The sequence below is a fragment of the Camelina sativa genome, chromosome 16, assembly GCF_000633955.1.
Source record: "Camelina sativa cultivar DH55 chromosome 16, Cs, whole genome shotgun sequence".
Classification (NCBI taxonomy): Eukaryota; Viridiplantae; Streptophyta; class Magnoliopsida; order Brassicales; family Brassicaceae; genus Camelina; species Camelina sativa.
In genome coordinates, this window is record NC_025700.1 from 22,979,022 (window position 1) to 22,990,985 (window position 11,964).

The window sequence follows — 11,964 nt, forward strand, 5'->3', positions numbered from 1 at the left end:
CATCATCATCATCATCATCATTATCAACAACAACTTCATCATCATCCATCAGCCACGCCCGGCGTTTCCATGCCGTTGGTTTCTGAAGTAACTCAGCAAAGCCTGAGCCTGACAAGTTACAAGATTCTCCAAATAAATAACTTTTCAAAACAATCCAAAAGTCATGAATATAGAGTAGCTGCTTAAACAAAATGTGAATCAAGAGGAACATGAAATTATTATAAAGTTTGTACCTTTTCTCTAGCTCTAGGAGTACCAGACTGTGAGAGAGCAACAAGTGGAGGAACGGCTCCTTCTTGGAGAACCATGTTGCAGAACCGGCCACTATTGGTTGATAACTGAAGAAGAGCTGCTGCTGCGTTTTCTTTCCCTCTAGCTGAACCCAACTCAACGACTTCAACAAGAAGAGGGATCCCACCTTCTTGACCAATCGCGTTTCTTCCTTCCGGGATTGTAGCTAGATTTGCCAAAACAGCAACGGCCTTATCCACCATCCCAGCTGCTGGGTCCATAAGATCTATAAGATATCTTACAGCACCAGATTGCACTATCGTCGCCTTGTTTTCTTGATGTATCGATAGATTAAACAATGCAGTAGCAGCGTCTTTCTTACCCCGAGGGGTACCATTACCGAGTAGATCCACAAGAGGCCCTATTGCACCCGACTGACCGATCTTAATCTTGTTTTCTTCTATCACAGAGAGGCTAAAGAGGGTTGCTGCTGAGTTCTCCTTAGCTTCAGAACTACCATTTTGAAGCACGTGAATGAGCGGCTCGATCGCACCAGCATCAGCAATTGCACTTTTGTTGTTGTCATTAATAGACAAGTTGAGAAGGGCGGTAACAGCGTTTTCCTGTGTAGCTGAGTCGTTTGAGTAAAGTAGTTCCACTAATAAGATGATTGCCCCAGAGTTCCCTATGACTATACGGTTATCCATGTTGTGCTTCGCTAACAACCTTAGTTCTGCGGTTGCTTGTCTCTGAATATCTAATGAAGTGCTTTTTAACTCCTCCACCAATTTCTTAACTTGGGTTTCGACCTCCAGAAGTTCACGTCTTGTCTCATTCGAAGGTGCTGAAACAATCCTTGAACCAAGCCTCTCTGATGGACGTCGCCAAAACTGACCACGGTTACGTCTGTCCATAAATTTTGGGGAAAAATCTGAGAAATCTCGCCGAGGAGCTGCTGAAGTGGTTGCCCCAAGAGGCCCTGATCTAATTTCTCCTGAAGCATCACTGCTGTAAGGTGTAGCATGAGCAGATTCTTCTGAATTCTCATTTGCATCTGCTCTTGGAAAGTCCTCATTTGAAACAGTGCTAGCAGCAGAAGGGGACCTATTATGGTGGTTCTCAGATGTTTGTCCATTTTCCACTGAGCCTCGTGTAGTTGAAGATACAGATGACCTACCAGGTGCATCTGTCTTCAATTCTCGAGAATCATTAGATCTATCTTCGATATCATTTAATGATCCCCTCCTGGCGTCCAATCCATACCCATTTCCAGATAACCCCGGTGAAGAAGCCCCCAAGGCAGAAGCAGGACGTGAAGGAGAGGAAGCACTTTCTCTTTCAATTGCTCGGCTTGAGAATGAGGGCTTCCCGATTTCACTTGAAGAAGCATCCCAATCATGTGACTTGTTGCTAACCTTATGAGCATAAACATCAGGGTTCGTGCTAGGAATGGAGTCTGTACATGATAAAAGAGGAGAAAGCTCGTTTAAACTCGTTGATTTATTGGGATCAGGCAGCTTGACATCGTTTGTCTCACACCAGTTAGCAATTAAGGCCTTCACGGTGTAATTGGGTATTAGAGTCGTATGAGTCAGAGTCTGTCGAGTCTTGGGACACACTTTTAAACCTAAATCAATCCACCTCTTGATGAAGGCCTTTTCATATGTCTGTCCTGATGACACAATCACTGGATCAGTCATTACTTCAAGCGACAGAGGACAAAAGAAGTCAGCAAGAATGGCGACACTGGATGTCTGAGTCTGTTTGATCAGAAGAAGACGCTCGTGCATGCGGTTTACAATAACAATCAGTTGGTCAAGGAACTCGACTTCTGCATTATTCTCAGACTGTTCAGCCATCTCTTTCTGCCTCTCCAGAGCAACAGCTTCTATCAAAATCTCCTGGTTTGATCTCAGACCAGTGTTCTCTCCGATTTTCACCAAGATCTCAGGGCTTGGTCCAACACCATCTCTCTGATCCCTCAGAGCACCATCAATGACGGAAGATATTTCTTCATAGTTAAGATGCTTAATCTCCTCTAGACATTGCTGCAATTATGAATATTTTGTAAATTAACCATTCGCATCTCCTGCAACTCAATTCAATTGCTAACGTAGAAACACACAAAGCAGTCAGCATCATTAAGATCAATCTCTTCTATAAAACTTAGAAACTGATCCCCATTTTCAATTTCCAAACCTAAAGCTAATGTTCTGAAGAGACCACCACGTATGTACACATGATCTAAACCATGGAAATCAATACAAGAATCTTCTAAATGTAAAAGAGAAGGTACCTCAAGGGAAGCAGGGCTTAGCTCATCAGGTAAATGATTCTTAGAAGACATCAGAAACTGGAAAGCATCCACAATAGTCTCTCGCATCTTCGGTATCAAAGATTCAATTTGGAGAACCTAGACGTAGATAATAAGAGGCTAATCATCAACAAAACATTATATCAGTAAACAAAGCTCAAGCAAGGAGTGGAGAATAACACAATGGTCACTAGTGTTTATCCTAAAAACCATGAGGGATTCAAGCTAAAAGCAAAATACAACCTACATACAAATGTTTGTAATGCCTAAAGCAAACTCCATACAGCTTTCAAACAACAACCTGAGAGTTAGAAACTTACAAAATAGACTTTACTGGAGAAAGCTTGCCAACTCCTGAAAAGATCAATGGATTGATCAACATCCTGAGTCAATTCTTCAAACGCCTTAACAAGTTTCTTCTCATCAAAAACAACATCATCAGAGTTAACAACAGCATCTGCAATTGGCTCCAACACTCTCAACAGCTCTTCAACTCTCTTGTAGTACTTATCAAATGGGTCTAAATCAATATGTTTGGAAGATGACAGATTTAGAAACGACGAGATACTTCCAAGAAGAGCCTTCAACACCGATACTTCCATTTCCACCCTGTTCAATACAAAAAACAAAAATTGAAACTTTACATTAAAAAGGGCACCACGAATTAGCTTCCTACGAACTTAAGCGAATCCGTCAAATCAAAGGAAACCCTAAAGGAAAACGCCATTAGAAAACCCTAAATCTCCCAAATTCCAAAAAAAAAAACCGTGAGAAAGAGTCGAATTGGTGAAATGGGTTTCTCGAGAAATGTAAGCAAAGAGGTTAGAGAACTGGAACAGAGGAAAAGGCCTAAGTAGATAGATAGATCGAGAGACAGAGAGAGAGAGAAGAAACCAATACATGCACGTGAACAGGGGAAAATCAAATCTTTCTCTGTCTCGCCGATTATAGTTGAGAGCACGCAAAAAAAAAGCAAATCTTCTTCTTCTTCTTCGTCTTCTCTGTGTTTTTTGTTTTTTTTAATTGTTTACCCAAAAGAAGAAGAAGAGANAAAAAAAAAAAAAAAAAAAAAAAAGGTAAGAGAAGTTGAGAATAGCTCTGTGGTCAGATCAGAAATTTGCTGGCGTTTTAGCCGTTTTTAAGCCGTCTCCGGACATTGTTGTCAGCTTAGTCTCCTCCTCCACTTAAGTTTTTTTTTCTTTTTTCTTTTTCCTTCGTTGCTTTTAAAGCCAAAATCTATTTTTTTTTATAGAAACTCTTAAAACTATTAAATCAACCTTAAATTAGAAAAAAAAAACTACCCTACTTATTGACTCATATTGGTAATTAAATATGATCTAATGATATAAATTATATTCTTTCGGTTCGGAAGTTTTAACTAAAATCTTGCAGATTAAAAAATATATTAAAAAAAAATCAATTATTTGTGTATGACTTCAAAATATAAATAATATAAAATATTATATTAATCTAAATATTACATAAAAAACTTGAAAACGTCTTATATTATAAAACAAAAAAATTCTCGAAAACGCAATATACTATAAAATGGGGGAGTAAATATTAACAAGCATCTACTATGTTTTTGATGTTGTTATCGGTCGTGGCCATTAAGATATTAGGTTTGGTTCGGTATTTTTGGTTTTTGGATATTGAGTTTAGTATCCATTTGGTTTTTTAGAATTTCTTTTTTTGGATACTAGTTTTCTCAGTTTTTTTCCTGAATATGTTTTAGTGACCCAAAGTAAAAAATTTCTGCAAATTTGCAAGGTATCAATAATTCGTGACTAATGAATCATTCTATAAATTATGTAACTAGTGACCATAATCAAAAAAATATTTGTTATTATGCGGTTTTTATTTTCTAAGATTAATTTTTCCAAAAAAAATCCGGTTTGAGTTATATAAGACTATTTATAACACTACTATATATTTTTTTCTAAACTCTATTTTATAGAAATTATTTCTCTACCCTAGTTTATTTCTAACTCTAAAATAGATTTAGAATTGGAAATAGGATAGGGCCGAAGTAAAACTATCCCTAAAACTGATTGCAAAATAGAATCCGTCTATATTAAACGTTAAAGAAATGAGTTAAAGATAAATGAGTTAAAGATGCCCTGCCAAATGAAATTATCAATAAATTTGCCATTTTAGAAACGTAATTTTTCCAAAAGCTAAAATATATGTAACATTGTAGAAAAATTTATAGAGCAATAATTTTGATATAAAATAGTTTAATTATGTTTTTAAATTTTTCTTTTATTTTCATTAAGTGAAATTATTTGAAGTGTTATTTAATAAATAGAATATTATTTTACATTATATTGCTAATATATATATATAACATAGTAGAAAAGTTATATTCTAATATTTTGATATAAAATATGTAATTTTGTTTTTCAATTTGACATAAAGTAGTTTGTTTCTTTATTGAAAATAAATATAATGTAGGGTTTTTTTTTGAGCAAACATGTAGGTTAAATGTGTCTTGTTATAGATATTTTTAATATAATGATATACTGAAAACTAATGGTATTTATATTAGTAATGGGTTTTTTTTTTAAACATGTCAAAAAAAAAGTGACATGTGTCACCTTATTAGAGTTTGTCTTTGAAGAACAGATTATATATTACTTTATTATGATTACTTTATTATATATTACTTTATTATGATTACGTTATTTTTTGAAAATTAAAAATATGTTATATATTTGAAAAAAAAAACAAGCATGGTTTTTTTTCGACAAAGCAAATATATCATATCATAAAAAGTTTTATGTGATATATAAACCACTCACATATATAACCAATTAATGACACAAATAAAGGAAAATAAACACAATTTCAATAAAAGAGTGGAAGTAACCCGGCTTTACAATTCAAAAATCTAATAGATAATCAGTTACGTCCTTTGCCCAAAAAAAAAAAAAAGATAATCTGTTCCGTCCTTCCTTCCCATATTCATATGTGGCTATCATCTTATATAAAGATGAGCGAAATAAAGAAAAACTAAACCTCTAAAAACAATGAAATGTGTTTCTTATTTTTTACTTGTTATAATTGTATTGTGTGCCGGATTCAATAATGCGAAGGCATACCAGAAAAACTGGGTACATGTTAAGAATTCTCTTGGTTCGGAAAACGTTCTCCATGCTCATTATGTATCAAAAATGACGACCTCCACTACCAATATTTGAATCCTGGTTTTTCTCAAAAAAAAAATATATATATATATATATATATATATTTGAATCCTGGATAAATCTACAATTTTCGGTTTTATGATAGGTTTTTCAAAACCAAATTTGATTGTGAATTATGGCAAGGATATAATTACAAGTTGCATGCAAAATTTAGGTCATACGAAAGCGACGGATGGATAGTTCACTATGGTAAACATAACTCTTGGGAAGCTAGAGAAAATGGTATTTACTTTACTACAAATGGTACAATACCTAAATTAGAGTATAAATGGAGCCCCATCTAAATGAACCAAAATTTTAATCATCTATGTTTTAAATACAGTTTTCCATCTCATTATCTTATGTTCTTGAATGATCTTAGTGAATAAAAGTTTACAATCGCAATTGTTTTTGTTACTATTGGTAGATTAAGACATATTCAAGTTATACAAAAATAAAAATCTAATATTTATTCAAGTTATACAAAGATAAAAATCTAAATTCTCAATCTGGTTATCATTATTATAAAGTTAAAACTCCATCAAGAACAACAACAACAATAGCAGATCTTATTAATTCTTATCTTTTGCCTTTGGGACCTATCCTACTGATACATAGAAGAGCCTTCTTCAACAGAACCAGAGGTGCTTTATAACAACAACACATATAATACAAAAGAGAAAGCTCAAACTCATTACCCTAAGGATCACACACGACATAGCTACTACACTGTCTTGTTTGGTCCATTTTCCTCATTGAATAGACTCTGCTTTGAATCGCCACGGAGTGAAAGTGATGCCACGAGCAATGAGGTACAATATGAACGCACCATATGAAGCTGTGAACATAGTCACCAAACCGGTATAGACTACGCCACTAACCTCTGAGGTGAAGAACTCCAACAAAAGATAGCCGTTGATCAATATCACGAGCGCAGCAACGAGCCACGCGGTTGTCTGCAATACAATGGTGAGTTTGAGCTTCAAAGAGGGATCTTTAATGAAAATGTTGTAAAAGAGCTTGAAAAAGAAATCGACAAACCTGGTACAAAGGACCGATTTTGAAACTACCCATGATCTGTTCCTTGGAAACCAAACACAGCAAAGGAATGAGTGCAAATGGGATTTGAATAGACTGAAGCACGTTAAGCCACTCGTTTAACACATCAAGTGTAGCTTCTGATGAATCAAACACAAGAGCGACGATAATAGTTGGAATGATAGCACAGCTACGAGTGATCAAAGCTCTCATCCATTTCTTCATTTTGAAATTAAGAAACCCTCCCATGATGAACTGTCCTGCGTAGGTACCAGTAATGGTACTGCTTTGGCCAGCAGCTAACAACCCGATTGCCCAAATGTACAGTATAGGGAACACCCCGCCTCCATATTTGTCCTGAAGATACTGTCCCGCGTTAACCAGACCAATACTATCAGCAAGGTCAGTGTTGTAAAACCCTTTAGCAAAAACCGTTGTGACAAAGAGATTGATCATAAAGGAGACAAAAAGAGCAATCGTGGATTCGATTGTGTAGTAGTTTAGCGCTTCTTGGACTCGGTACTTCTGTCGCTTGTTGACTTCTCTAGATTGAACAAGAGCTGAGTGAAGAAACACATTGTGTGGCATTATAATACAACCCACAACTCCAACTGCTTTCTGTATCGTTCTTGAACTCAGCTTTGGTACCAATATGCCTGCAACAAGAAAGAAAGCTAACTCCTTTAAATTTATGAGTTTCTAAAATAAGAAATTGGATATAAAGGAGAACAAAGAAAGCCTAACCAATGAGTAGCTCAGAGCCACTTGGCTTAGCTTGACCAAACATCCAAGCAAATGAGACTGCCATTGTAGCAATTAAAACCGCAAACACTGCCTCTAGCTTCCTTATTCCATAGTTCTCAAGAAACAAGAAGACAAAGCTGTAGCCAAAACAAACACACACACACACACATGAATCAATAACACCAAGGAGACACATAACACCAAAAGCTCATTTTTAACAATGAAATTAACACAAAATGAGAACAAAACCATAAATTAGATTAGCCAAAGAAGACACATAGTAACAAAATCTCATGTTCTGAAGATGAATGTAACATAGGAAATAATAGTCAATTAACACAAAACACAAACAATCCATAGATTAGATTAGATTAGCCAAACTGCAATTAGATACACAAACAAAAAGACAAAACAAAAACATTGACCAGAGAATCAATGACTCAAAGAGAGACAGAACAGAACAACAGATAAAATTCATGTCTAAAGGTTGAGATTGTTTTTATGAAGAATTACCAATCAAGAGCAGTGATAACAACACCAGCCCAAAGAGGCAAAATCCCATTACTGAGAATCTTAATAGCAATAGCACTACCAATAACTTCTTGGATATCAGATCCAATCAAAGCCAACTCAGCCATAACCCACAAAACCATCCTAGCCCAAGTGGGATACTCATCACGACAAAGCTCAGCTAAGTGACGACCTGTAGCAACACCAAGCCTCGCTGACAAAAGCTGAACCAAAAGACCCATTGCTGTTGCCCACATAAGTAGCCAAAGCAACGAGTACCCAGCAACCGCACCGGATTGGAGATCTCCTTCTAGGTTCCCTGGATCTAAAAACGCAATGCTCATCAAAAACCCAGGTCCGGTGAATAGCCATAGCTTCTTCCACGAGAACGGTGGTGCGCCGCCGCATCCTACGCCGTGTTCTAGATCGTCCTCGTCTTCTTCACGCACGATGTGTACCTTCTCTGTTTCGTCGTACGCTGTCTCTTCTTCTTCTTCTTCTTCTTCGTCTTCCTCGTTGATTAGAAGTGGCTCGTTGTTCTCGAGTTGTGACATTTTTTTTTTTAAGATTCTCTCTGAGACGTTTCAGTTTCAGTTTCAGTTTTTTTTTTTTTTTTTTTTTTTTTTTTTTTTGTGTGAGTGTGGTTTTCGAGGGGCTTTTAAGCCTTTAACACGTTATTCTTGCTTTTTTATAGGCGAAGAAGGTCTTTTTGTCTTCGAGGGGTGATTTTGTGATTTTTTCTTGAATTCTAAAGAGTTGTTATTTATTAAAAATGTGTTACTTAAATTGATAATATTAGAAGTTCACTAAAAATCATGTGTTATTGAATTAAAAATATTCTAATTAAGTCTTGGATTATAGTATTAAAGTTTCATGTTATTGGTAAATTGACTTTTAAAATATATATATTTTTTGGTCAACTCTATATGAAGCATTTTTAAACAGTTTTTTGAGCAATATATTAGGACATTTTCAAAAATACTCATTTTCCTATGTCATTTTTCAAAAATATCCTTTTATGTTGTTAATTTCCAAAATACAATTTTTCTATATATATAATGACTAAATTCCAAATACTAAATTCTAACCAAAACTATATATTAAATGTAAAATAGAGAACCCAACCCTAAAAAAAAAATTCTAAAAATTAATTTAACATATTGTAATTGTGTACAAGAGGGTAAAAATAAAAATGTTAATTTTTTTTTTAAAGAGTATCTCAAAAAGGCATTTCTAACAAATTCTCAAAAATATTGGAGAAATGATTTTATTAAGTGATTGACAGTTAATTTCTATGAATTTTTGCATTTTCATCAAATCAAGTTATCTTGCATAATAAGTATCTATTTATGGGTCAGGTCTTGTTAATTCAACTTGTAAAAAGAAATGGAAAGATGATTAGATTTTTTTTTTTTTTTTCATTTGTAATTGATCTTAACATATAATTTAGAATGATCAATGGATTGAAACTAACCACACTTATCATATTGTAATATGAACATATTTTTACTGAACGATTTTCATGATATCAGTTCTCCTTTCAAGAACGCAACATACATACAAGATACAATACCAGTTCTCCTTGCAAGATCGCAACACACATATACACAACGAACATTTGTTTGGTGTCTAGCTATAATGGAATATAACTTTTGTTTGGTGTCTTTCCCCTTTTCACATTAGTTAGTTAATAAGTCGTACGCAACAAAAAAAAATATGAAATGATATAAACTTAAACATTTACACCAAAACAGATAAAACCTATCCATACCTAATAGTTGTTGACGATTCAGATATGCATTTTATGATTATAGTTTGTTATTCTCGTACCGTATTATATTAAAATCGAAAGGTTGTATTGTACTAGTTCCTATTATAAAAAAACAAAGGTTGTGCGGTGCGTATCATGCGAATTAATGGTCCACTTATAGTTGGTGACGTGGTAGGAACGATGGAGACTGTGCCATGTCATGCGAATGCGGGGGGAACCACAACCCATAGCAGTCTAGCAGAGATTAAAGAATAAAGATGGTTGGCTTCTCTTTCTTGTTTTGTTTTCCATACATTTGCAACCAAAAATAAATAAATAAAATCCTAAAGCAACTAAGTTTTTTTTATAAAAATTCTTGCTTTAGTGTGTCTTATCTATTATGAATACAAAAGATCGAATTTTGGCCATTTTCTTTATCTAAATAACTGGTTCAGTTTTTTTATAACCAAATTACAATGAAAATTTGAAAATGATGATAGGTAAGTAACTGAGGATTTTTAACTAGTTTTCGACTAATTTTAAATTTAGTGAAATGGTATTGATTAATAATAAGTAACTTAAATTGCTCATAAATTACGTACAAACAACTTATATAACTATTTACCGAATATTTTTTGAAAATACTATTTACCGAATATGTTGATGGTTAATGTATATACGTAGATGTAAATATCTTAGGTTTATATAATGCTTAATTACGTGATCATCAAAATACGTCGTGAAACCATGCCATGTCAAATTGTCAATATTATTGTTCTATACCAATTCATGTTCTTGCATGAAAACGAGCTTAGTCGAATAAAAAGTAAAGTAGAAAAAAATGGATTAGTAGAAAAAAAATGGATTAGTCTAATTCAGGGTCTATCCGTGAATCCACGTCCCACATGGATTAGTCTTGGTCTTTCCATAGGTCTAAGAATTTATCCTGAATTATAAAAATAAAATAAAGTAGAAAAATCATTTTAGCTTTTTAATCTACAAAACTAATTTTTTTTTAAACACAATTTTTTTTTCAAAATATCAATTTATTGAAGACAGAAAGAGTACTTTTCTACGGACGATTTGAAATATTCCTTTTTAAATAAATACTATATGTAGTGGGCTTTGTTTAGAGTCGATGATGGCACACAGCCAAATTCGAGAACAGGAATGGATGGCACAACTTTCGAAGTGTAAAACCACATTTCCCAAGCTGCTCAAAGATATTATCCTATCTTATGTTTCACTTTTCAGAAGGGAAGATAAAAGAATCTTTCTAAAACATACAATTCCATTTGGTAAAAAACAAGAACACACTGCGTTTTGGAAGTTTGGACGTACGCTTGCTTGATGATTTTACAAACGTATGTAAGTTTGGATCGAAATACCAGAGCGAAACAATTTGGGATTTATATATCATGAGTAAATTTCAAACAAGTTGAGACGCTCAACTCTTTTAATTTAAAGGTGTTTTGGTTATTTTTTATTTCTTTCTCTAGTCTTGCAAAAACAGAAAAGTTATTGCCATATACTTAACTTAATAGAACTTTATTAAAAATATTACTAAAAATTTGATATTTATCCAAATATGTGTAAAAACTTATATATAGACTATTTTATATATGTGTTAAATATATATTTTATAAATATCGTATTGTTACATTTCGGTTTCAGAAATTTGTGGAGTGATTTAAAAAAAATTGATTTGATCATCTAGTCACTAAAGTGCAATTATCTTTTCAGTCAAGGGTTCTGAGATAACTTCAGAATTAAGTGTGCTTGAGCTGGAGTAGTTTCAGGATAGATGACCTTCCGGAAAATGATTTTCATAATTGTGCTAGTGAGAACAAAACACAGGGAAAAACTATTTGGTGATTTTGAAGAAACGGTAAACAAATCTTTAAAAGCTTTCCAAACGTAACAAACCGACCATCTGATATGGGTGAACCTACGGGCCGGAAGTAAACGTAAGTCCCACTAAGTGAGGTATGTTGTATGTCCATGGGTCATGAGTGGACAAGGAGCCCACTAAGCAAGGTGACGGTCGGGGCGTTACAAGTGGTATCAAAGCCGAATCCAGACGAGTGTGGACTCGAATGGGTTCACACCCTCAGGGTGATAGTTTTGGTACGCAACGAGGATGTTGCGATCTCTTAGTGAGATGTTGTGATCTCTTAGTGAGAGTGAATTGT

General features: G+C 34.2%; 2 protein-coding genes across 2 annotated transcripts; both read right to left on the bottom strand.

Moving 5' to 3' along the window:
* On the bottom strand, positions 7 to 3,589 carry LOC104751950 (U-box domain-containing protein 4; the record flags this gene model as incomplete). Its single annotated transcript, XM_010474011.2, is given in 5 exon segments — positions 7 to 108; positions 234 to 2,279; positions 2,528 to 2,644; positions 2,866 to 3,154; positions 3,446 to 3,589. Coding segments are annotated over 5 exon segments (2,514 nt in total). The 5' UTR covers positions 3,448 to 3,589.
* Positions 6,228 to 8,636, bottom strand: LOC104751951 (metal transporter Nramp3). The gene is made up of 4 exons (XM_010474012.2): positions 8,026 to 8,636; positions 7,513 to 7,649; positions 6,772 to 7,424; positions 6,228 to 6,686 (listed from the first exon to the last, which is right to left on the bottom strand). Exons 1-4 carry the CDS (start codon positions 8,574 to 8,576, stop codon positions 6,483 to 6,485), a joined length of 1,545 nt encoding a protein of 514 aa, XP_010472314.1. The 5' UTR covers positions 8,577 to 8,636; the 3' UTR covers positions 6,228 to 6,482.

Excerpts from the sequence above, each read along its gene's own strand:
- LOC104751951 (XM_010474012.2), bottom strand. The coding sequence starts at position 8,576 with ATGTCACAACTCGAGAACAACGAGCCACTTCTAATCAACGAGGAAGAC. Across the intron at positions 7,650-8,025 it reads GTTATCACTGCTCTTGATTG|CTTTGTCTTCTTGTTTCTTG; the intron begins GTAATTCTTCAT and ends TTTTGGCTACAG. Across the intron at positions 6,687-6,771 it reads AAATCGGTCCTTTGTACCAG|ACAACCGCGTGGCTCGTTGC; the intron begins GTTTGTCGATTT and ends ATTGTATTGCAG.